The sequence below is a fragment of the Palaemon carinicauda genome, chromosome 36 (genome assembly GCF_036898095.1).
Source record: "Palaemon carinicauda isolate YSFRI2023 chromosome 36, ASM3689809v2, whole genome shotgun sequence".
In the NCBI taxonomy this organism is placed as follows: domain Eukaryota; kingdom Metazoa; phylum Arthropoda; class Malacostraca; order Decapoda; family Palaemonidae; genus Palaemon; species Palaemon carinicauda.
The window spans coordinates 75301084-75328160 of record NC_090760.1 but is presented as its reverse complement, the minus strand read 5'-3'; the positions used below and the strand labels follow the sequence as shown (position 1 = coordinate 75328160).

General features: G+C 40.8%; 1 protein-coding gene across 1 annotated transcript in view; it reads left to right on the top strand.

The window, feature by feature from the left end:
• The window catches only part of LOC137628917 (potassium channel subfamily T member 2-like), a 671513-nt gene extending 667431 nt beyond the window's left edge, over positions 1–4082 (top strand). Inside the window, 1 exon segment of the mRNA XM_068360201.1 lies at positions 2582–4082. Coding sequence (XP_068216302.1) covers positions 2582–2653 — 72 coding nt within the window. The 3' untranslated portion in view covers positions 2654–4082.
• The last annotated feature ends 22995 nt before the right edge of the window (positions 4083–27077 follow it).

The window sequence follows — 27077 nt, the reverse complement described above, 5'->3', positions numbered from 1 at the left end:
TCGCTGCAACCTCACCGTCCTTGTAAGCTAAGGATGTGGTGTTGGGGGAACGTATAGGTCTATCTGCTGAGTCATCAGCAGCCATTGCCTGGCTCTCCTTGGTCCTAGCTTGGGTGGAGAGAGGCCTTGGGCACTGATCATATGTATATATGGTCAGTCTCTAGGGCATTGTTCTGTTTGATAGGGCAATGCCACTGTCGCTTGCCACTGCCATTCATGAGCGGCCTTTGAACCACTTGAGGAGGCAGTTTTTTCTTGCATTGGTGGGGAGGGTTAACGAAAGGGGGATTATCGTGCTGGTAGGGTGACTTTGAGTTTTCTTTTTAAACTGAGGGGTCGAATCTACTTTTTGCTGTGGAGGAACAGCAATGAATTTCGGGAAGGTTCATAGATGTTCATTTCATTGATGAAACCTTTTTCAAGCTATAAGAATTATTGAACATTTTGAAGAACAGCAGTGAATTTTGTAAAGATTCATTGAAATTCATTTTCATTGATGCAAACTTTTCAAATTCTAAGGATTATTGATCATCGTGATTGCAAACTTTCTATAAGTTTGTAGTCTTTTCTATACTCTAACCTTGCTAATAGGATTTTTAAAAGCCTAGAGCTTATTAAATTTCCTCCTCATGATTTTTGTTTCAGTACTGATTCATATTAAATATTCTATTTAAAATAACAATTGATTTACTACCTACTTGCTTGCATCAACACAGGATAAACAGAGTGAGGAAACATCTTTCTAGTTTTGGAGTTCTAAGTAAACAAGTGCTACTTACGTAGGTAGATTTTCAGTTGATGACACTTAACATCATGCATCCAAGACTCATGTGAGCTCATTTTTATTTTTACTGTACATTGGTTTTTATCTAGGATGAATTTAGAGAAGAAAGATCATTATTCACTTAGTAAATTCGTAACAGCTAAGGAGACGGCATTTGTATTGATCAATAATTATTATGATAAGGCTAATTTTCCTCCATAACAAAACTTGCGAATATAAGTATTTTAAAAAAATTATTTTTAAATGCATGTACATTTCATTTTCACTTGATTTTCACACGGTTCTATTTCCCTCTCTTGCCATTTCATTCTTCACTAGTTTAATCTCATTCTTGTCATCAAAGCATAATAGAAACCTCACACACATAATATATATATATATATATATATATATATATATATATATATATATATATATATATATATATATATATATATATATATATATATAATACCTTAAAGCATATTTATTCTATTTAGGAAGTTTTCATATAATGCTAAAGGACTTCTGGCATTAATTGATTTTAGTAAACTCATCTTTTTTTAGGGGCACTTTTTTTTTTTTGGGGGGGGGGTGTTGGGATTGCGTTTATTCTTTGCAATTCCAACTAACTGGAATTTAGAGCTTCAATTCTAAAGGGAATCTGAAATTCATCAGTTGTTGGAGCAACACTGTAACAAATTTTGTCTTTTCCTTCAAAACCCTTATCACTGAAGACAAGATAAAAAAAAAATGTTGCCTTAAAATAGTTGATGCCAAAAGTTCTTAAGCATTTAATGAATATATATTTATTTATATATTCTCTTTGCTTTTCTTTCCAGTTATTTGGAAAAATCTGGATCATTAAGTGTTCTGGGACTTATCTTAATTACCATAACTGGCAATGCAGTCAATTCTGGAACTAGTCTTAGCTAGGCATAGTTTGAAATTATATATATATATATATATATATATATATATATATATATATATATATTTATATAATATATATATATATATATATATATATATATATATATATATATATGTATATATATATATATATATATATATATATATATATATATACAGTATATATATATATATATATATATATATATATATATATATATATATATATATATATATATATATATATATATATACACACACACATATGTATGTATGTATGTATACACACATAGCATCAAGTTTAACATTGATTACACATTTCTTGTATATTATTCATAGATTTGTAGATTACAGGTTTGCTTCAGGAACTAAGTTTTCTCTCTCAATTAAAATGTTTTGTTTTGTGTACGTATTAATGATCTTAAATCCTAAACTGAGTGTTCCCTTTCTTATAATGAAGATAGTTTTTTTCCATGAAAAATATTAGAATTTTTTGTTTTATAAATGTTGGTTTTACAGTTTCACCTTGCACAATTACAGGTACGCTTTTCAGACTTTTAAGATTTTGGCTACTTACCAAACTAAAGCTTAGTCTTCTTTCATGAAATGTCTCTCAACAAAAGATTTAATGTAATTAATGTAGTGCTACTTATCCTAAAGGTTGTGTGTCCCAATCTAAAGATTTTTATCTCCGTAAATTACAAATACTTCCCATACTTATGACTCATATGACACAAAAAGTAAAAATATAGGGCTATTTATCATAACAATTTTGTATCTGTCAATGAAGTATTACAAACCAATTTAAAGTTTTTATCAGTTTTAAAGTTTTTACTAGTACTTCCCAAGACTCTCATAGGGCACAAATTAATGCTTTTCAGACTGAAAATATCTGCTTTTCCGTAGGTTACACCACCAGAGGAGTGTGGTTCTGAGGCCTCTGTACCTTCCATCCAGCTCCAAGGTACCATCGTCTGACCTCCGCCCTCTCCGCGGCCCGCTCGCGTCTGGTTTCACATGAGAGGCGCCCGCGGTCTAACGACACCAGCCCGCTCCCCAAGACTCTGACGGCCAGCGACCTCCCCGGTGGGGTGTAGGCCATCTCTAGGCCTTGTGCCTTGGCCGCATTCTCTGAAGTAGGGGAGGTCGTTAAACTTCAAGAATAGAGAAGAACTTTATTTTTTATCATTGCTAAACCTGGGGAGTTGAAATCATCCCCAGTAGCTGAAATTCCTCTCTATTTAAGAAAAAAAATTGAATTAAGTATAGTGATGCCATAAGTGCTTGGTTTTAGTGTGCAAATGGTTTATTATTGCGAGCCGCGTCCACTTGGTTGGACATCGCAAACTTTGGTACAAACAATGATGAAGTTTAAAAAAAATTGCGATTGTGATTCATACTGTATTAAGGACAATTTTATGAATTAGGAACGTGAGAATGCGACTGAGCGTTTTAATCTTTTAAATCTTTTTTAAAGTGATTTTTTAAAGTTAAGTCTTAAGAAACACAAATGGCTAAAAAGACGATGTAGAATTTCTTAAAAAGAAAAAAAGGATGACAATAACAATTGTGTCCTTTTTCACTTTTTACCAGTATCGTGGCTTACCTTCCATGAAGGGTTTGTTTGTGCTCCACAAAGACTTTGAAATCATTCCGATGTGGTAGAGCAATAGTAGCGGGAGGTTCTGTATTGAATCTCCTCGCATTCGCTCCCTTTACTCCGCCGTCTCCAGGAGCCCCTGACGTATTTATTAACTATCCTCTGGGAGACGTCCCTCACGGTTGCTCGTGACCGCCATGCTCTGCCATTCATGAATCTGGGGGAAAAGGATAGATTGGTATATTGGGAGACGCTGAAGGCGCTCCCTTCATTTTCCGGGTCGCACGTTGTGCCTCACCGCCATCTCTGGGGACGTGTGGTGTTTTCCCGCCAAAAACGTTGTTGTGTTTTGTAGCAATTTTTCACCTCCCTCACATCCCATCTCAAGTCATTCAGATACAGTACTGTTGTATCATTAAACTGCATCCATGCTACAAACATTATACTCATTGATTTTAGATATTTTTCATAATTTTAATGATATTTGTGAATTTTCAAGTTTTATCCTCTAGATATATATATACATATAAATATATACATAACATATAAATATATATTTATCATTATCTTGGGTATGAATAGTTGTACAGGAATGCTGTAACTTTTGTGATAAATCTGACGGTGTGTACAGTACGTGTACGGAACTGAAGAAAGCTGAGCATAATCCTGCATATATTATTTATTTTAATATTAAATAGTTAATGATTAATGCATAGCACATATTAGTCTAAGGTTAAACGCTCGACATTCTGTGAAGCCTGAAGTTTTATGTCTCCGGTATTCAGAGACGAAATACACAACTTGACAGTTAAAGAGTTACTTATTCTTGTATCCTTTTAATACATTATATGAGACTGCCAAAAGAGATTTACCCTGAACATATTCGTGATGAAGTTCATGGTGGATAATAGGTATATACTGTTATGTATATATGAGGGTATGATTGTAGTAAGGAAGGGCTTATGCTTCGGGATGATACTGTTTTGAATGAAGGTAGAGTAAAGAAACTACAGAAATTAAAACAGTATAAGTGCTTGCAGGATGAGAAGGTTTATAATAATTATGCTAGAGTGGAATAAAAAAGGTGAAATGGAAACCAGGAACATCAGGCAGTGTTAATATGGGTGTTGAGATAGTGGCAACCGTTGATTTGTATAGGTAATTAGGAGTTGATAAATCTAACGTTTGTAGGATGAGAGAAATAGTAAGTCATTAAAGGTGGCAAGGTGTGAGCAAGCATACGGAGGTATTCTCAAGCCAAAACTTCTTTATTGACGTGAATTTGGGAAGTTGAATAAAGTTGAAAAGAAAAGAGATTGAATCTGTAGAGATTTGATTATTTGCATAATATATCTGGCATAAGAACTGAAAGGTACCAGAGAAAATTGTGACTAGTGTATTGAGTTGATAAGAATATAGGTGTTGATGAAAGGATGGATTTCTGTTTACGTCTTGAGAGGGTTTGGTCTTGTGGAAAGAATGTAGATGGTAGGTTGGTGAAAGAGTGAGAAACTCCTAAGTGCTTGAAGGCGTGAAAGGCTTATGGAAATATGCAGTGTAGATGAAAGCTGACTGAGAGCAATGTGTATGGTGGTGTCCGACACACTTAGACAAGATTTTGTGCATGCGATGGCTATGTTCGTGATTCAGCTCTTAAACTATGAATATGGCAGTGATCTTTTTCTCCCATCTCCTGAGATCCAACTTCATAAAGTAAATGGCATACTACTGAAAAATATATTACCTGCATGTATTATGTATTTATGTATATTTATGCTTTTATAATTATGCAGATATGTAAATTACAGGAAATGTGCCCAAGGAAAGAATAGCAGAAGTTTGATGTTTTTTTTAAGGTAAGTTTAGGTAAGTTAGGCTGGGAGGAACATAGAGAGTAGAGGTCCCCTTTTTTGTTTTTGTTTCATTTGTTGATGTCGGCTACCCCCCAAAATTGGGGAAAGTGCCTTGGTAAATGTATGTATGTAAGTTTAGCTAAGATTGTTGCGATTTTAAATTTTTAAGGTAAATAGCTTTTTACATGAGCCATATCCTTACAAATATAAACAAGCAGTTTGAACTCGATATTTGATCTCTCCGTTTTGCCAATAACTGTATATGCTGCAGTCTTAAGACCAACTTTTGAATTCTAATTTAACTGTAAATTGAACTTTCCACAACAGAAAACTCTTATAAGAGATTGCCTAAAGGTTGTATCAGCACTTAATTATTTAACTTGGTCCAAAGATCTAGATATGTTTTGCTAAAGCTAACAATGGGTCACTACAAGAAAATATGCTATACCGTATAAGAAAATAGCTTATAATCAAGGTGAAGTATATTGTGATCAATAAGTACTGCATGTTTCAATAAAAATGAAAATTTCTTAATGAGAAACCAGACTGATCACTCCAAAATAGTTTGTATGAGACTTTTATGATAGATTTCAATAGCACAAAGCAAACACTTAACTGTGAACCTTCAAGAAACATCTAATAATTTACATCAAGAAGGAAAATTACGTGAGACTCGTGTCAACCTGTTCAACAGAAAAGTATTTGACACAAGCTCGAACTTATGAAGTTCCACGGATTCAACTGCTCGATTAGGAAGATCATTTCTCAATCTGGTCACATATGGAATGAAATTTCTTTCTGAGAATCTTGTTTAGTATTGAGTCTTATGCTGAAGAAGGCAAGACTGTTAGAATTAACTGCACACCTAGTATTACATACAGGATACTACTGTTAGGGAAGATCTGAAAACAAAGGATTGTCAGTTATGAAAATTCTTATGTAACATCCACAAAGAACTAACTGAATAAGTGTGCCAGAGATTAATATTCAGATCAGGAATGAAGAATATAATAGACCAAAAGGTTTTGTTCAAATGGAAGCCAGCAGCTGAAAACCAGGCAGGTGAGCAATACTCAAAACTTTGCACAGTAGAATCAGAATTAAAAAAAATTCTTCAGGATAGACAAAATACCTAGTTATTTGCAGAGGATACCTTTATACTGTACTGTAATTCATTCTTAAATCATTGCTTGGTATATTCAATGAATATACAGAAGGGTATTTTATTGCTTTATTGTCCTAAGTTACTGAGGTAAATTAAGAACTGCTATGACAACCACGTTTAGATAAAAGAAAAACATTTTGAATAATGCAGGTCAGTGCTGCACAGCGGTAGCGGGCCTAGCATCTAGAACTACTCTGGAGTACTGTAGTGGGAATTTCAAAATTCGAATATCAGATTTATGATTTCAGTTGGATTTGTTTGAAAGTTGATCTTCTGTATATAATCTATCTATATATCTTTCTTTCTCAACATATAAGTTAGCTGTCTTATTGAACTGGAAAATTTTAAAGTTCTGCATGCATCAGGAAGGTAAATAACCTGGAAGAGCCAGATGATGTTCCAACAGAGGGAAAGGATACGGTCCTGGATCAGTTTTCTGGCGTGGTGAGACCCACCAGACCCAAGGTAGCTCTACCATGAGGAAGAGGGGTCAAGGCAGTGAAAAAGAGAGCATATGCTGAAGTGGCAGGTTCATCTTGCTCTCTTCAATCGGTGGATTCCTCCAGGTTACTTCCTCTGCCTTACGTAAGGCAGAGAAACAACTACGGGGTAGTAAGAGACGACCTTTCCCTGCTGCCACTAGATCCAGCGATCATATCCTTATCTCAGTCTTCTTTGGAAAGACTGACAACGCTGCTAGTACACTTCTCTGCTGCGGATGTGGCCAATATGGAACGGGTTGCTAAATGTGCTTTGCAATCCACTTCATGGCTGGACTACTGGTTAGGTACGGTCGGCTATCTTCACAAGAATGGGGACCTCTCCTCTCGTAAGAGGAGAGACATTGTTCTCTTTCCTTCTCTCGGATGCGAGGACTAGAATTTTTGACAGAGAATGTGAGGCAACAAGATGCTGTTGTCTCAAGATTTCAGAGACAACTGCCAAAGAGAGAGGCAATGAGGCTGCGTAACACCTCAATGGATGGACCCGCCCTTTTTAACTTGGAGGACATTGAGGGTGTAGCAGACCGATGGAGAAGAGTCAGCCAAGACACTCTCTTCCGCTTGCTCTTACCAGCAGGCACCTCCAAGGCAGAGACAGCCTTCCCCAACACCTTAAGGCAGCCAGAAAACGAGCGCTCCCAAAAAGCGGATGAAGTGGCAAGACTTAAAGCCTCCCTTTTGTCCCAGAGGACATAAGGGGAAAGGCAAGAATTCCCAGCGAGGTCACCCACGCTAGAAAAGGCAATCCCCGACCAATCCACCGGTAGGGGGTGCTTAATGAGCAGATGGCAAAGGTGGGTGATCTATGGAACCGACCTGTGGTCGACTTCCGTAGTTAGAAATTGATGCATCGGTTCTCCCCCCTCAACTGACTCAAAATCCAACAGCAATGAGGTCCAGTGCCAAGGGATCGGGAAAGGACCAGGCCCTATGGGCCGAAGTCAGGACCATGCTAGAGAAGTTTTCTTTACTTCACTTTAAGGGCTGTTTCCTGGCCCCACCAGCAAGAGAACTATACGAACTACAGGATCTACAAGATCAGGTTTATCGTAAAAATTCTTATGTATTTTGTGTATCATACAGCATAAATGGCGTTTACTGTCAAATCCCCATTATTGAAACATTTGGAGAATAAAAAAAAATCTTCAGTTTCTTCTTCATTCTTTCTTATGTCTAGTGGGATTTTGTTTTATAGTCTCGGGGCAGTTTATTTGAAACACACAGAAACCACATTAGACATATCTTGGCTCCAATAATTTTAAACCTTCTGTAACTATTATCGTGTCTACACGATTTGTTGGCTGCACGATATGTGGCAATTCTCTCAGATATTTTGGACCATAACTTTAATAGACAACCAGTGTAATTCAATTATTATATAAGTAATTCTTTCTCGCGGAGGGGCGCCTTTTATCAGTCTTGCTTCTCTGTTTATTGTGTTTTGTAATTCTTTAAGTTGCATTTTGGATAGACTGTAGTAGACGAAGTAATAACACACTTTGTCACAAGTTTCTGAACAGAATATTTACCCAGATACTTCTTTATGAAAGCAATGTTTCTAAGATGATATACAGCCATTTTTATTACATTGGACAGTGACATATAATAGGTGATTTTACATATAACAAAATTGTCTGCCTTTTTCTTGACTCTTCAATTATCGTTATCTTTGCTATTATTAGCTAAGTTATAATCCTGGTTAGTAAAGCAAAATGATGTAAGCCCAAGGGCCCAACAGGGAAATATAGCCCATTGAGGAAAGGAAATAAGGAAATAAAACGATATGAGAAATAATGAGCTATAGGCTGTGACTATTGTCTTGGTGTTCTCTAGAGTCAATTCTTCAATACTTGATGGACTAAGCGCTCTCTCTCTCTCTCTCTCTCTCTCTCTCTCTCTCTCTCTCTCTCTCTCTCTCTCTCTCTCTCTCTCTCTCTGTCCTCTTAATTCTGTTGATTTAGTTATCTTTTCCTATTTTTGTATTAAGTAAACAATGAAAATATGGAATTTAACATGTAGGCTACTCACTCAGATGACTAAGAATCATTCTGCTAATAAATTAATGAAATTATGTTATTGTTCTAGTTTGACCAATATTTTTTCCCCAAAATACAATATGAACAAATTTTGCTCATTCCAACGTAGAAATTATTACAAAACTCTTGAAGCATAAGCGATGTTAAAATATGTCTTACCAACAATGATAAGATGCATTAAAGGCCAGATCTCCTACTGAAAGGGAAGAAGATGCAATAAAGTCAGATCATTCGTTTATTTTTTGAGAAATCGTTGAAATTCTGATGTAAAATTATTCCATTATATTTAAATTTTCTTTAGTTGAGCTGTTTTACGTCCATACTAAATCGTAAAATGATTTATTAAAATAAAAATTAAGCGAAATGTGATAAACTGGCAACTCTTGCTTCACTTGCTACGACATCTGGAGTGAGACAAATTAGACAATGTAAACAATGGCTATCCAAAATGGCTCCCAAGTCCCAGCGCCATAATGCCCTATAGTTTATATTGTATTTGTGTTGATTATAACCTTTTATTTGGTAAGTTTAAGCTATTGTTTACTCTATTTAGTCTTGGGCTATTATCGAAATATCGCAAATCAGTCAATATATTGGTAATAATCACTGCTATAGCACAAGTGGTAAAATTACCTTATCAACCAACACAGGTTTCCGAGACAAAAATAATTTTTTTCAATTGGCCGTTGCTTATATGTCACTTGATTCAGTTAGTCATTGTTCTGTTGTCACTTAATTCAGTTAGCCATTGCTCTCTTGTCACTTAGTTCAGATGGTTATTTCTTCTCTGTGGGAACCAGGAATTACTGGAATCCCCTTGAAAATTAACGAAATCTACTACAATATCACTGCAAACTCTTAGAAATTGATAAATATGTTTTTATTAATTTTCATTATTTTTTAGTTGATTAAATAAAATGTGTATTTTAAAGCATTTTTCTATATACCCTTTACACAATATATGAAAGGGTACAGAACCTAGCAAACCCACCTAACCTAACCTAGTAGTTCCCAGGTCCCACCTCATAGCCGGGGACAAGCTCCCAAACCCCCTTCCCAGGACCCACCTCATAGGTGGGGCCAAGCCCTCGGACCCCCTTCCCAGGTCACAACCCCTAGCCACGGTTTTACCTGCAAAAATATAAAATATATAAATGCTATTAACATGAAAATAACGTTTTTTAATAAAAACATATTTATCAATTTCTAAGGGTTTGCAGTGACATTGTAAGGGATTTTGGTAATTTTCAAGGGGATTCCAGTATTTACCTGAGGATTCCAATAAATCCGGGGGATTCCTGTAATTTGAGGTACCGCTTCTCTGTCACTTTGTTCAGTTGGACATTGTTCCGCTGTCACTTACGCCAGTTGGTCATGGGTAAAATAATATATTTTCGGTCATTGTTCGGGTGTCATTTTGTATAGTTGATCATTGCTCTGCTGTCACTTAGTTCAATTAATCATTGCTCCGCTGTCACTTGGTTCAATTAGTCATTGCTCCGCTGTCACTTAGATTAGTCATTGGTGCTCTGTGACTTTGTTCAATTAGTCATTGTTCCTCTGTAACTTAGTTCAATTAGTCATTGCTCCTCTGTGACTTTGTTCAATTAGTCATTGTTCCTCTGTAACTTAGTTCAATTAGTCATTGCTCCTCTGTCACTTAGTTCAATTGGTCATTGCTCCTCTGTCACTTAGTTAAATTGGTCATTGCTCTGCTGTCACATAGTTCAATTGGTCATTGCTCCTCTGTCACTTAGTTCAATTGGTCATTGCTCCTCTATCACTTAGTTCAATTTGTCATTGCTCCGCTGTCACTTAGTTCAATTGGTCATTGCTCCTCTGTCACTTAGTTCAATTTGTCATTGCTCCGCTGTCACTTAGTTCAATTGGTCATTGCTCTGCTGTCACTTAGTTCAATTGGTCATTTCTCCACTGTCACTTGGTGCAATTAGTCATTGCTCCAATTTTACTTTGTTTGGTTACACTGCTTTCACTTAGTTCAATAGGCCCTTACTTCACTGTCATTTAGTTCTTTCACAGTTTAACATACCTCCTTGCTCCTGGGTATTGGTGTGAGTGACATGCATCGTTATGTGCATTTCTCTCATGAATGAGTATTTTGTCTTTATTTATGACTTTTGGTGATCAAGGGGGATAAGTATTCATAAATGCAAATATAATGAAGTTTGAAACTAAGGATCTGATTAGGGTTTAGCAGTTTTACTCTATTCATAATTCAGAACAAAAAGAAAAAAAAATTATCGGGCATTTTCACCCAGAATGTATTGCCAAAACAAAATCCCAACGGGAGCAACACTTGCTAGAACCGTTAATTATTGCTTTATGTCTCCATAATCATTAATTTCTGGGTAATATTACGGTAAGAGTCCCACCCAGCGTCATTACCACTTGACAGTACATAGGAGCTTGATGTTTTTCTTTTCTTGCGAGCGAAGCGAAGGCATGACGGAGCAAAATCCATTAGACTTTATTGAAATATTACTGATATCTAATAGTATTTTCTCCGCCGTGCGCTCACTATTGAAAATGCGTTGTTGCTACCTGTAGAAACGACTTTATTTTCATTTACACAAAATAGTTTCTCACCAGTCAGCTTTCTTTCATTCAACTTTTCCAGGAAACTCTGTTACTGAGTAAAAAATTAGTGTAATCTGCCCCTAGTAAGGGAACTCAAAAGTGCGCACAAAAGCAGAGGATGATTAGCATAAGGGTTTCTATCCCCTCTTGTTGGGTAGCCTAAGGAATTTAGTTCAGGTCAGGTTGGGATACCGTAGGTTAGTACTTATCCCTAAACTTCCTTACAACTTGGATACATTGCCGAACCATAGTCAGCAAAAAAAAATGGGTATTGCCAGTAGTAGTGTGTATATTTACCCATATGTCCTTTAATTTTCTGATTTTAGTGATTCAATGTCAAAATTTTTACTTATGTCCAACATTTTGCTTTGATAATGTAATACTTTCATATACAGGCCATAGGAAGGTGCACGTAGGATTTACATAATAGTCTTTGCAGCATTCCTTAGGCCCCTCGCTGTACTCAATTTTTATTGCTCTACTTTACCCTCGTTTCTGTTTCCTTTCATCTTTCTCGCTGTCTAACTACTTCTAACTTCAACCTCATAGTTTGACTAGGATTTTACCCTAGATGCAGGTTATCCTTGGCCTTTGTGGGCACGCCGTGACTGTCAGGGTGCCCGATGCTGTTGATTCGATTACGAGGGTCTCCATTATTAGGGCATTTGCTAGCACTCAAACTGCTTTTGATGATCGGATGTAAGGCCTCATAGAAGGATCCTGGCCCGCCATCTCTTATGGCGAGTCTCGATGTTGTTAGGGCCCTCAATGGCCTCACGAACCCCAGTGTTAGGCTATATAGCCTAAATCAATTAATCCAATCTAATCTGTACAAGATAAGAACTTTGGCTTTGTTTTTACACAGCATCCTTTGATAGAACTATGACTTCAGCTTTGCTGGAAACATCGGTTAGAGTTTTTACAAGGTAAATAATGATAGTCTGTTAGGTGGGAAGTAGGGCAAACCTTTGTTGGACTTCGGCCATCCTCTGGCTGTTTTGATCTTTTGCATTTTCCTTGACCTGCCCTTGGTCTTGTTTTTGGGGGAATACATGCCGCACGTATTCACACAGCAGGAAGAATGTCGGCACACATGCTGTAATTCCTGAAATTCCTTGTCTCATATGGGGTGCAGTGCCGGCAGACACTGCTACCTCTGGCATAGAATAATAGTGAAGTGGATACAAGAAAGTACTCGCTGTGTTAAATGATCTTAGTAAGTTTTATTCCTCATTCGTTAGGTGAAATAGTACTGATAGGAAACAGATTTTTCAACATTGAGCTTGTCAGACACCTCTCACTTATTCTTCAGTCACTATCTTATCACAGAATTGCTGGCATTTTCTTCGCTCCAGTTTTCCATTGCACGATATCGTTGGAAGAGGAACACATGATCATTTTCATTGCTTATATGATCTACGAGATCTTCCCTTCGCAAGCACTGAAGTTTTATTGGGTTCTTTCCCTTAGTGTTCTAGTTGTGTTCTCTCCTGGCAAGACAGGTTTCCTCATTTGTATTCCTCACGATTGCTGCTTGCTTTGATTGGCCACGCACCACTATCGGGAACCATACGATCTGTAACAGCTACCTGGAATTACGATTGAAACTTGACCTCGTTCTTCGAGAGATCATCTCTTCCATGTCACCAGGGAACATGTACTGGTGTTACCTTTTCTTTCCATTGCTACCAGCCCTGCACCCTAATGAGAAGGAAGAAGAGGTCACTAAAGTACAGGACTACCAATTGGACCGAGTCTCGTGAGACTTCAACTGATTTCTCCCCCCCGGTTTTCTGAGAGGGTTTCCGAGTGCTTCCATTGCAGGTCAGGACAATTGGCATCCAGCCTAGTCCTTCCCCTGCCTTGGGACGTTCACAAGACACATCAGTGATACCGTTTCTGGAGATATTCCTACGCAGCAAGATTGCTCCTTGAGATAAAATTTTTCAGATGCCAAGATTTTACAGCTCGGTAGCATTTTTGTTATTGGAACAGGTGACTTCTCAGGTTCTTTCTCGACAATCGTACAAGCACCACGATGTCACATCTTCCTTGTGTGTTCGTCAGTAAGGATCTTCTCCAACCAAGGACAGGCATTTGATCACGATATTTGCAGACCAGTTGGTGAGTGTTTTGGGGGAGGAATGACTGATAAAATGTTGGGAAAGTGTCATCATAGTCATCCAGGAAGACCTATTGATAGGGGTCATATATGTGGGACTCCTACCATTTCTCTCCCTGTGAGAGACGGTGCATTACCAAGTACAGTAGACATATCGGTAAACTGTAGAGGAGCACGTTCACTTGCTATCTTTGCTTGGTTCTTACGAGAACAAACACGTGCACTGCTGTTACGAATAAAGGGCGCTACTTTTCCACTCCTTGAACATTTGATTTCTGTCTCATCAGAGGAGTGAGAAGCAGCGCATGCCGATACTTTCCCAATAATGGAAACCTACTCAAACAGAAGTTACGAGTCACCGAAGCATAGGGCAACTAATCAAGGCGAGTTTTACAAGATATCGACCAATCCTGTTTCAAGGTTTTGGGAGAGGAGCAGTACTGCATCAAAACTCAACCCCTGTTTCTGTACTATGTACAGGAGCTCATGCTCCCGCCACCAATACTATGTTTCAAAGGAGATCAAGTACAAGCCCAATGGTTCAGGACGGTGACAGTTACCACCGTCCCTCTCCTGCCTTGTGAAGTTTTCGAGATGCTTCTGTGACTCCATCACTACTAAGAAGTTGATTCGGCAATTGCAGGGGAACAGATGTAAAACTCTGGCAAGGGGTACATAATTCTTGGGCCCTGAGTCTCCAACAATGGAAGCCGCTGCCAGGATTAGCCTAGCAGCTTTTTGTTTTACCTTGATTGGGTGCAGTTACATTTTGTGCCTCAACCCAGAACTCGACATTTGCCAGAAACAGGTAAAAGGCAAAGATCTTTCTGACACTGCAGCTACCATATCATTGGGTTTTTAAATCTTGAAGGAACGTGAGGGAGAGGAAACCATTCGAAGTTGTCTAGACAATTCTCCAGGTCTTTACAGTCAACTCTTTTTGGCGAAGAAATAGACAGGTACCCGGTGACCAACCTATTTCCATTCAAAAAGAATATAGCAAGTACTGTATGGTGTCCCATCAGGAAGAAGACTTCTTGCACGCAGTCGTCTTGAAGTATACATACTGTACATCTAGATACCCATCCTTTGGTCCATTAGAATTGTCTCCTCCTTGGCCTCTAGGCTTTTGTTTTCAGTTCAAAAGCTGAGCTTCAGATGGCGTATCGCCTCGAGCATTCATGCTCACCTTTCTGGTACCTTCCAGATTTATTTTGTTGTTGGAGAAGCTCATGCCCCAAAGACAACTTTGCCAGAGTTTGCTACAGTAGGTGTTTAACCCTGGATAGGTACGGTCCTCGGACACCCCTTTAAGGGTATACTCGGACGCGAACGACCCCGACGCCAAAAAAATTCTTGAAAAATCAGTTTTTGCAGTAACCTCCTTTTTTCTTTTGCCAAAAAAAACTTCAATGAATGCTTAAAACAACTGTAAAGATAAATACTACTCATCTGCAGAAAAACTATTTATTATAAATATTTTAAAAAATTAAGTAGAAAAAAAAAAAGACCTGACATAAAAATTCATAAAAAAAAAGTTTATACATATATACACAAATCCTTTTAGGAATTGATTCTTGAATGTTTAGGACACATCTTGATGTATTTTGGATGAAGTCAGACCCATGGAGGTGAAGATCTGAAATGAGAAAAAAAGGGTAACTTTTTTTGGCCAAAAAAAATTGTCCAAATTTCATGAATTTTTTTGGGTACCCAAATGAAATAGGAAGTGGCTAATTTTTTTAGGGAATAAACATATGTTATCCTAAAATAGAAATATGTAAAAAAATCTTCATTATTTTGTAAATTACATTTATATCAGGGGCCATATCTAAAGGTAATTTTTTGAGTACTTGGAAATTTCGTAAAAAAATACATATATTTAATATATAATATGATATTTATGCAGGTAAAAATATACCAAAATATCACAAATTCTATAGGGAACAAGAATATATATAGATAGGGCAGCTTACGCTTCGGATATGTCCACAAAATGGCCGCCAATCACACTGACTCAGACTCCCTAATCTGCCACTTGAAATGTAGGAAGGGTATGTCAATTTCAAGGTGTTATTTACTAATCTAATTATTATTGGATATGCATAAAAATTGTATGGTGGGTTGCTGGATAATTGTCGATTATTTTACGACTATAAAATTAAAATTCTGACCCAAAAAATTTTTTTTGAAGGGAAATAAAATCGAAAAAAAAAAATGTAAAACAATATTTTAGCTAAAAAAATTTGATGATATTCAATCAAAAAAAAAGGAAACAAAATTTTCCGACAAATAAACATCTAGAGGAATCATTACTCTGTGATAGTTCCTTAGTACGTAGTAATTTTGAAAGAATTGGGAAAAAACGAAAAAATGGCAATCACCGGAAAATCGAACACATACCTATATATACGCCATATCTGGCTAAAAAAAAGATAGGCATGGGTAGCCAGATCATCTAGAAACACTTTCCAACACTATAAAAATATAAGTTTTGCGACACTACTTGCCAATTCCTTACGGTAACATGACTAAGCAAAAAAATGCAAAACAAATAAAAAGGGGCACTCGTGGAAAAATGGCCATTCTAATATACGGCATTTCAGAAAAAAAAAATTTCAGCCACGTGCTAGGCAAACCATCAAGGCATATTTTCCGACAAATAAACATATAAATGAAATATTACTCTGTGATAGTTCCTTAGTACGTAGTAATTTTGAAAGAAATGGGAAAAAACGAAAAAATGGCAATCACAGGAAAATCGAACACATACTTATATATACGCCATATCTGGCTAAAAAAAAAATAGGCATGGGTAGCCAGATCATCTAGAAACACTTTCCAACACTATAAAAATATAAGTTTTGCGACACTACTTGCCAATTCCTTACGGTAACATGACTAAGCAAAAAAATGCAAAACAAATAAAAAGGGGCACTCGCGGAAAAATGCCCAACATTCTAATATACGGCATCTCAGATAAAAAAAAAAGACATGCACGTGTTAGCCCAACCATCAAGGCACACTTTCTAACACATAAACATGAAAAAAAAATCAATAATATACGGCAATTCCTTACTACGTAGTAAATTTTTACAAATATTGAAAAAAAAACAGAAATTGGCAACCGCAGTTAAATACCCAATATACCAATAACTACGTCGTATCTGACAAAAACAAAATCACGCATGGGTAGCCAGATCATCTAGACACACTTTCCAACATTAAAAAAGCAAAAGTTTTACGACATTATTTCGCAATATCTTACGGAAAAATGACTTGGCAAAAAAATTAAAAAAAATTAAAAAGGGACACTCGCGGTAAAATGCCCGACATTCTAATATACGACATCTCAGATAAAAAAAAAGACATGCACGTGTTAGCCCAACCATCAAGGCACACTTTCTAACACATAAACATGAAAAAAAAATGAATAATATACGGCAATTCCTTACTACGTAGTAATTTTTACAAATATTGAAAAAAAAACAGAAATTGGTAACCGCAGTTAAATACCCAATATACCAATAACTACGTCGTATCTGACAAAAACAAAGTCATGCATGGGTAGCCAGATCATCTAGACACACTTTCCAACCCTAAACAAGCAAAAGTTTTACGACACCATTTGGCAATATCTTACGGAAAAATGACTTGGCAAAAAAATGAAAAGAAATGAAAAAGGGGCACTCGCGGTAAAATGGTCCTCGTGGTGATGAACGACATTTTAACTAAAAAAAAAAACATGCACATGGTAGCCAAACAATCCACCAAGACTTTCCACAACTGATAACCTATACAAGTTGCACCATTCTACGACAATTTCATAATACGTAATAACTTTGATAATTATGCAAACTACCTCAGAAGGGTAAACTCGGACGCGAACGACCCCGACGCGTCTCAGAAATCGGGGAAGGAGTACAGCTACAGCAATGCACATCTGGACACTACTAGAGCGTGTAAGGGAGACACCTCCTGCAGGTCGATCACCCACAAATTCAGTCACAGGGGTGAGTCACGTGAGAAAAACCTGTTTTTTTTTGACGCTCGGGGTCGCAAACGACCCACCGTATCTATCCAGGGTTAATGTGTTGCTGGTCAAGCAGCCTCTGTTTCTCCTGCCTGATGGTTCCTGTGGAACAAGAAGTGATTAAGGACAAAAACCTCGCCAGGGGAGTTCCACTCGACATCCTGCATCTGGAGATGCTACTTTTCTCAAATGCATCCAAGGAGGAATGAGGCTCATAATTAAGGAAACGAACCATGTCAGCTTTGTGGTCCAAAGAAGAAAAATGTCTGCACACCAACCTGTTGAAAATGTGAGTGGCATTTCTGGCTAGGCAGGCTTTACAACAGGATTTGAGAGGGCACTTGGTAACATTGATGAGTGACAATGCTACCTTAGTGGCCTATGTCAACAGGCAATGAGGAATTGTCTCGCAGTCCCTCTACGAGTTTGTCAGGCAGACACACACTTAGGCATTTAACAATGCACTAGAGCTGTTAGTGATGTTCATCCTAAGCTCGAGGATTGTATCAGCAGATGTGCTCAGCCACCAGGCCTGGATGGTAAGAATGAAGTGGTCTCTTAATACCCTGCATGGCGGAAAGGCATCTTGTCCTTTATGGTTCCCCGTCGATCGATTTGTTCGCCACCCAACTGATCAAGGAGCTACCGATGTTATGTTTCCTGGTCCCAGACCCATTGTCAGCGATGGAGGATCCCTTCCAACTTTCCTGAGACAACAAGGAGGCTTACGCCTTTCCACCATTCTGCCTGATACTGTATGTTAAGTCATCAATCCCGTGGTTTGTTTCGCTCCACTGTGTCTACTTTCCTCATCTTGTTGCACTGCCATCAGAGGTCTCCGTTATACTTTCTAGATATGATGCACAACAAAAAAAGGCAAAAAAAAATATACAAAACAAAGCGGCACCTAAATCTCGAATGTGTATCATAAACAAAGATGGCAAACTAATATACTTCACAGTCAGGTGATGGCATTAGCTGCTCTCCATGTCAAAGTATTTCATCATATTTAACAAGCTAAATATCAAATAATAATCGAGTTACTATGATTTTTCTCAAGTATCCTATGGGAACCCATTTGTAATGGCCATTCGTCATAACTCGAGACAGTCGTAACCCGAGGCCCACCAGTAGATTCTTCAGTTTCTGGTTGGGACCTAACCTAACACCTTTGATGTCTTCATGCTCAGGTAGTAAGGAAGGTGAGAGGAGTCATGACTTTTGCCCCTCAATAGGACCAAAGTATATTGACATATCCTGAGTTATTTACCCAGCCAGATTGATTATAGGGGACATCCTCCCTCTTAATAACGAGTCTCCTACTGAAGGTTGGTGGTCTGTACTGATAATCTACTTAATAAACATTTGGAGATGCAAACACAAATCCAAACAAAATTAACAAAGACAAGGCTGAGAAATATTGTAATAAAACAATATTGTATAATTCAATACAGTGAACAAAACAACATTTGTAGTAATCTGATATGTATTTCATATGAAACCTGACTATTTGTTGACTTATGTAGTTGGAAATCATAGGCATGGAATTCAGGTTAGGCCTACCTTTGGCCAAAATTTAATCAAATTGGACTTACAAACAGCTTCTTGGAACTAACGTGTCTCGTATTTTCCCTCTGTGATATTTGCTGCAGATCTTGAAGACTGCCAGCCACTTGTGGCCGCCTGCTACCCCATTGACGAGTCTCGAAGTCCTTAACTCCTTGGGGGTATTGCCACATCTTGCTTTTGGGCACAACAAAGCTCTTAGAGCCTTGTGAGGCCGAGCTCCTTTTGACCTGCGCCTCATAGTTTAACTCTAATGAGGGAGAAACAGCTGGTCTTCAAGTCCAGCACAGCCTTTCTCATTCCCTTCGAGGGAATGACATAAGGCTACTCACCTCCCCCTTTATTTTTGGGGGAAGGTATGAGTACTAAAAGGAGAGGCGAGGGATTTCTCACCCCGTGTGAGACCCTCGCCTTGTGCGAGACTCTGGCCTCGCCAGGTTTACCAGAGGCAAGGTTTTGTGAAATCCTCGCCTTAGCACCCGCAGTGAGTTTGTGAACCCTCCTCGCCATAGCTAGAGTAGCTTACACTAATGGGTCTTGCTGGAAAGGAGGTTTCTGGCGCTTTCTATATTTTCGTTCACGGATTCTCGCTGGTGTTCATGGGCGATTGCCAGCACTTTGTTGACGCTCGCCAGCGTGTGCTAGTATCAGATGATGTTTACTGGTTCTCGCAAGCGTTCGCGAGCACTTGCCAACATTTGCAAACGCTCGCCAACATTTGCTGGAAACCCTATATGAAAGGGTTCTGGGACAACAAAGCCTTCGTGCAAGACTTGGCTTTTACATGGGTATCTCTCAGCCCTGAGAAGTTTTACATAACTACAGACATTCAGTAAAATTCTATAAAAGGCTGAAACGAACTCCTGTGATGCATGCTCTCTCGCCAAGACAAAACCTCAGGGTTATTGCCACAAATACGTTCATTACCGATGGCTTGAGTCGGCTGCATACGTCAGTGAGTCCCTGGACACAACAAGTTCACGTTAAACTCAAAATTTCGTGAAATATAATCCTTCTGGTTTATTTTCTTGGGCTTTGTTTCCCGACGAAATAGAGAGCTTATGATATACTGTATAATCTTACAAGGTTATAATCTTAAGCCTTTAGTCCCAAGATTGTTAGTTTCTGCTCACGGTTACAAACGATAGCAAGCAATCTACACAAGGTGGCCAGATGAGTGTCAGCTTTTCATTATGTTTACAAACATTTAGAAGCCCTGCCCACAAGTCGACCAGACAAACTTGTCAGCTACTCATTACGTTTATGAACGTTAGCATGCCCTGCCCACAAGGCAGGCAGGCAGCCAAACAATGGTATGATAATCGCTAAACTAGCTGTATGTGTTGTTTTTACACATCTTAAGGTTACGACAGCTAGTCGACGATCAAATTCCTTGGGCAGTAATGTTACGATTCCCCACACCCTCATTATTCCCTCAAGCGGTCTCAAACTCGTAAACGTTCATCCAGAGGCAAAGAGGTTACACATGCGCGGCTGCAGATGGGATGCGCAAATGTGGGCAAGCAGTTTTTCTACCGACGAGAGCTATAGACCAACTTACAATTAGAGCTCCGTTCTAATAAATCATTAGTGCTGATGGCTACATTCCTTATGGGGAACCAGGTTATGTGTTACTCTTTTTCCTTCCCATAACCAGACATACTGGATATGCGGTCTCCCTCCATCCCAGACAGTTCCTTCCTAACTTCTGATCAGAGTTCTTAGTTTGAAAATAATAATACCGAGACCAGAAACTTCACATAAGTGAATCGGTTCTCTGAAAGGGAAAATTTGAAACTTATTCCAGTTTTGCCGTTCGGAGACTAAGAAATACAAACATTTTCATCGTTCATAAGAAGGAGAAAGTCTCAGTTACGAATGATGATCAACGTTCTCCAAACGAGTTCCGGAGACTGCCAATAATTCAGGCTATGCCCATATGTTCGTCCGCCTCCCTGGTCTGTGTTACGGGTTTGTAGATGAACTTAGGCATTCATTACCTGTCCAACAATAGATTGGAGATTCCTCTCAATCTTACCTTTCGGAAGTAGTTTGGTGCGATCGGTCGTTACCGACCGGTCTGTTGCCTGTAAGCGATCACTAGGAGATTTGCTGTACAGTAATAACAACTTCCTCTAAGGAGTACTAGCTACTGTACCCTGGTTTACTAATTTTGAATATTAAACTTAGCCGGTGAATATATAATAGCTGACGTCTCGGACGGCTCGACAGATACCAAAAACTCGCGAGCGATCGCCATGAAGGTTGCGGGTGTGACCACCACCGCCGACTATCGGCCAGATACCGCATATACCTGTCAAGGTCTCCAGTTCTTCTCTGTCGGTCTTGTCGACAAGTTGGTTCCGCTCGCTGATGACCTTGAGTTTTCGACCTTTTTGGTGAAGTACTTTATTTTGGTTGTTTTTGAGCTTTCGCTGTGACAGGTGTTTTTTCTTCAATTAAACTCTTGAAACCCTTTTTTTTTGGCTAGTGTTTATTGTTGATGACTTTGGTTTTGACTTGGATTTTCTCTGATTGTTCAATATGGCTGACCCTTCTCCTATCCCTGGACCTAAATTTCGCAAGTGTGTGAGGGATTGCAACAAACGTCTTCCCAAGGCCTCTATCGACCCACATACCGTTTGTTCTAATTTCCGGGGTAAATCCTGCCAATTAGGAGATCGGTGTGATGAGTGCGTGGTCTTGTCGGAATTCGACTGGCTTGAATATGACAAATATACTCGTAAGCTGGAGAGAGATAGGGTGAGGAGAAGCTCCTCTAGGTCTTTGGAATTTTCCTCCTCCCATGTCCCTGAACCTAATCCTTCCCCTGTAGTAGTTGTTCCTGAACCCCCTACTAGCACTCATGAACCGTCCATGCGGGATATGTTTCTTGCGATTCAAGCTTTAGGCGAAAAAGTTGAGTCCTTAGCATCGGACCGTAACCAACTCATGTCAGATGTTGAGTTGTTGAAGTGTCACAGTGGTAAAACAGAAAATCGTAGTGATAAAGTGGTAAGTGCGCAAAGTGTATTTAGTGTTGCGAACGAGGGTTCGTCTGTTCGTGCTTGTCGCTCCCCTAGTCCGAGACCTCTTTCAGGCTCCCCTGCACCAGGGAGAAGTAATGTCGTAGGACTTAAGGGGACGAGAGGCGTTAACCAACGTACAGACGTTCCCTCTTTGGTATCGGACGTTTCTCCTCAAGATCGCCCTTACCATAAGACGGGTGAGACTGTGTTCTCCTCGTCCTCCGATGACTTATCGCACAAGAAACCTTGGCGCAAGGTTTCTAGACCCTTGAAGCGAAAGTCAGTCCCTTCAGGACAGGTCCAGCATCCTGGCTGTAGCCATTGGGACAGCTCTGACCTTTTGCAGTCGTCGGAAGACTGTTCGCCTATTAAGCGCAAGCGTAACACGGGGTCCGAGGGTCTCGGTAGAGGCAATGTTTTGCCATCGCAGACGTTACCGACGTCACGGCCCGTTCCGACTCCCGTTGATCCGAAGTGGGTTGTCCTGCGGGACATGCAGTCTAAGCTTGCCTCCCTTATGGAAGAGTATGACGTTGAGCAGGTTCGTGATGATCCTTTGCTTTCGAGTCGCCGTTACGCTGATCGAGACTCTGGCCGTCAGCCGCCCAAACGAGTGTTTACCCGTCCGTTTGACGTTAGTGCTGATGTTTCTAGTACTTTGAAACGTGATGTCAGTAGTTTTCACGTCAGTCACGTGACGTGGATCCTCCCTTGCTGCAGTCTCGTATTGACGTTCAGCCGCTGCCGCCGCAGCCCCGCACTGACGTTCGCCGACCGGCTCCGTTGCCTCGACGTGACGTTGAGCGTCAGTCACCGCAGTCGGAGGTTGTTTTGCCTGCTCAGTCTATGCAGTCAAGGCAGTTCCGACGTGACGTCGAGCGTCAATCAACTTCAGCTGTTGTTGTTGGTCTGTCACAAGGATTTCAGTCCTTTCAGCAGCGGCGTGACGTCGCTTCCTCTGCTGCTACTGCTGCTCCTTTGCTTGTTGACATTGCCTGTCAAGCGTTGCCGCCGCGGCAGGTCTCTCCTTTTCATGAGACTCGGCAGTTGTCGGACGAGGTTCCATCAGATGAGGAAGTTGCTGATCCCCCTCCAACTGATATTCCTTTGGGGACTTTGTCAGACGGAGAGAAGCCTAAAGCTGCTCAGCCCTCTATGGACTTTAAAAAGATCATGCTGATTTTTAAGGATCTGTTTCCTGACCATTTTGTAACTGCTGCTCCTCGTTCGCCTCCGTCAGAGTTTACGCTAGGCCTAGCTACTTCGACGCCGTCGTTTACTAAGCTAGTGCTCTCTCGCTCTTCTAAGAGAGCTTTGCGTTTGCTAGGCGACTGGTTGGTCACCAGGAGGAGTTTGGGAAAGACAACCTTTGCTTTCCCTCCTTTTAAACTGGCTTCTAGAGCGAGCGTCTGGTATGACACGGGAGAAGTTCTCGGCTTGGGAGTTCCTGCCTCTGCCCAGGGAGACTTCTCAAGCCTCGTAGACTCTCCCCGTCGCCTGGCCATGAGACGCTCTAAAGTTTACTGGTCCTCCTCGGACCTTGATCATCTCCTCAAAGGGGTTTACAGGGCCTTCGAAGTTTTTAACTTCTTAGATTGGTCGCTAGGAGTCTTAAGCAGGAAGATCTCTTCGGCCGACCGTGATGTTTCCATGCTTATTATGTCCTGCATGGACAAAGCCATCCGTGATGGCTCAAATGAGCTCGCTGCTACCTTTACGGCAGGAGTCCTTAAGAAGAGGGAGACTCTTTGCTCGTTCCTTTCGGCAGGAGTAACTCCCTGCCAAAGGTCGGAGCTTCTCTTTGCCCCGTTGTCATCTGCCTTGTTTCCTCAGCAGTTGATCAAGGATATTGCGGCTTCTCTGGTGCAGAAGGATACCCACGACCTGATGGCTACGTCGGTGCGCAAGGCTGCTCCTTCATCGTCTTATGTCGTAAGACCCAAGCTCGATACCCCAGCTACGAGGTTTATCCCGCCCTTTCGTGGCAGAGCCCCCAGTAGGGGAGGCGCTCGTGCCGACAGTAAAAGAGGCAAGAGGAGAGGATCCAAGTCCTCCCGTGGCAGTCTGACTGCCCACGTCCTCAGACAGCGATAGGGGCCAGACTGAACAACTTCTGGCAGGCCTGGGAGAAGAGGGGTGCAGACCGAGAGTCTGTGTTGTTGCTCAAGGAGTGGTACAAAATACCTTTTGTACGGAGACCTCCTCTAGTAACAGTTCCTTTAGACCTCTCTCCCAGGTATGGAGAGGAGTCAAGGAGACAGGCACTACAACAGCAGGTGTCTCAGTTGCTAGAGAAGGGAGCGGTGGTGAAAGTCTCGGACCTTCAATCACCGGGATTTTACAACCGTCTCTTCCTAGTCCCAAAGCATACAGGAGGTTGGAGGCCAGTGCTGGATGTCAGTGCGCTCAACGTTTTTGTTGTCAAAACAAAATTTACGATGGAGACCACGAAGTCCGTCCTAGCAGCGGTCAGAGAGGGAGACTGGATGGTCTCTCTCGACCTGCAGGATGCGTACTTCCACATTCCTATACACCCAGATTCTCAACCGTATCTGAGGTTTGTATACAGGAATGTGGTGTACCAGTTCCGAGCACTGTGCTTCGGCCTCAGCCCTGCTCCTCTTGTTTTTACGAGGCTCATGAGAAATGTGGCAAAATTTCTTCATTTATCGGGGATTCGAGCCTCCCTGTACCTGGACGACTGGCTACTCAGAGCGTCGTCCCGTCATCGCTGTCTGCAGGACCTTCAATGGACGTTGGATCTTGCAAAGGAGTTGGGACTGTTAGTGAACTTAGAGAAGTCTCAACTGAATCCCTCCCAAACGATTCTCTATTTGGGGATGGAGATTCGCAGTCTAGCTTTTCGGGCTTTTCCGTCTGCCACCAGGATAGACCAAGCCTTGCTCAAAGTCCGCCTCATGCTGAGAAAAGACCGTTGCTCAGTGAGAAGTTGGATGAGCCTCCTAGGGACTCTGTCATCCCTGGAACAATTTATCTCTCTAGGGAGACTTCACCTTCGCCCTCTCCAGTTCCATCTAGACTCCCATTGGGACAAGGGCAAGACTTTGGAAGCTGTTTCAATCCCGATCTCCGAGCCAGTAAAGACGTGCCTGAACTGGTGGGACAGCAACATAAGTCTTCGGGAGGGTCTGTCCCTGGCGGTCAAGAACCCAAACCACGTGTTATTCTCAGACGCGTCGGATTTGGGTTGGGGAGCGACTCTGGACGGTCTGGAATGTTCGGGTCTTTGGACGTCGGATCAGAGGAGCCTGCACATCAACTGCAAGGAGCTGTTGGCTGTTCACTTGGCCTTGACGAGTTTCGAGAGTCTTCTCCGAAACACAGTGGTAGAAGTGAATGCGGACAACACCACAGCCTTGGCGTACATCTCCAAGCAAGGAGGCACTCACTCCCACACACTGTTCGTCATCGCAAGGGACCTCCTCATTTGGTCAAAAGATCGAGGCATCTCGCTGTTGACAAGGTTCATCCAGGGGAAATTGAACGTCTTGGCGGACTGTCTCAGTCGGAGAGGTCAAGTGGTTCCCACAGAATGGACCCTCCACAAGGATGTGTGCAAGAGTCTTTGGATGACTTGGGGTCAGCCCACCATAGACCTCTTTGCGACCTCTTTGACCAAAAGGCTCCCGACCTATTGCTCTCCAGTCCTAGATCCAGAGGCGGCCCACATAGATGCCTTTCTGCTGGACTGGTCTCACCTGGACGCGTACGCATTCCCGCCGTTCAAGATCATCAACAGGGTTCTGCAGAAGTTCGCCTCTCACGAAGGGACAAGGTTGACGTTGGTTGCTCCCCTCTGGCCCGCGAGAGAGTGGTTCACAGAGGTACTTCAATGGCTGGTAGACGTTCCAAGGAGTCTACCTTTAAGGATGGATCTCTTACGGCAGCCCCTCGTAAGGAGTCTTCATCAAAGCCTCCCCGCGCTTCGTCTGACTGCCTTCAGACTATCGAAAGACTCTCAAGAGCTCGAGGATTTTCGAAGGAGGCAGCCAGAGCGATCGCGAGGGCTAGGAGAGCATCTACTATCAAGGTCTACCAGTCGAAGTGGGAGGTCTTTAGAGATTGGTGCAAGTCATCATCCATTGGTGCAAGTCATCATCCATTTCCTCTTCCAGTACCTCTGTAGCCCAAATTGCAGACTTTCTCCTGCATCTGAGAAATGTTCGCTCCCTCTCTGCTCCCACTATTAAGGGCTACAGGAGTATGTTGGCTTCTGTGTTCAGACATAGAGGCTTGGATCTGTCCAATAATAAAGATCTCCAAGATCTCCTTAAGTCCTTCGAGACCTCTAAGGAGCGTCGTATGTCAACTCCTGCTTGGAACTTAGACGTGGTCCTAAGGTTCCTAATGTCCGACAGGTTTGAGCCATTGCATTCAGCCTCCCTGAAGGATCTCACCCTAAAGACGCTTTTTTTGGTGTGCTTGGCTTCGGCTAAAAGGGTCAGTGAGATCCATGCCTTTAGTAAAAACATCGGCTTCTCTACAGATAAAGCCTCATGTTCGCTTCAGCTTGGTTTTTTGGTCAAGAATGAACTACCTTCTCGTCCTTGGCCTAAATCTTTTGATATACCTTGCCTGTCAGAAATCGTAGGCAACGAGGTTGAAAGAGTACTGTGCCCAGTTAGAGCTCTTAAGTTTTATTTAGCTCGTACTAGACCTTTACGAGGTGGGTCTGAGGCCTTATGGTGCTCCGTTAAGAAGCCCTCATTGCCTATGTCTAAAAATGCTTTATCGTACTTTATTAGATTTTTAATCCGAGAGGCACATTCTCATTTGAGTGAGAAAGATCGTTGTTTACTTAAGGTCAAGACGCACGAAGTAAGAGCGATAGCAACTTCCGTGGCTTTTAAGCAAAACAGGTCTCTGCGAAGTATTA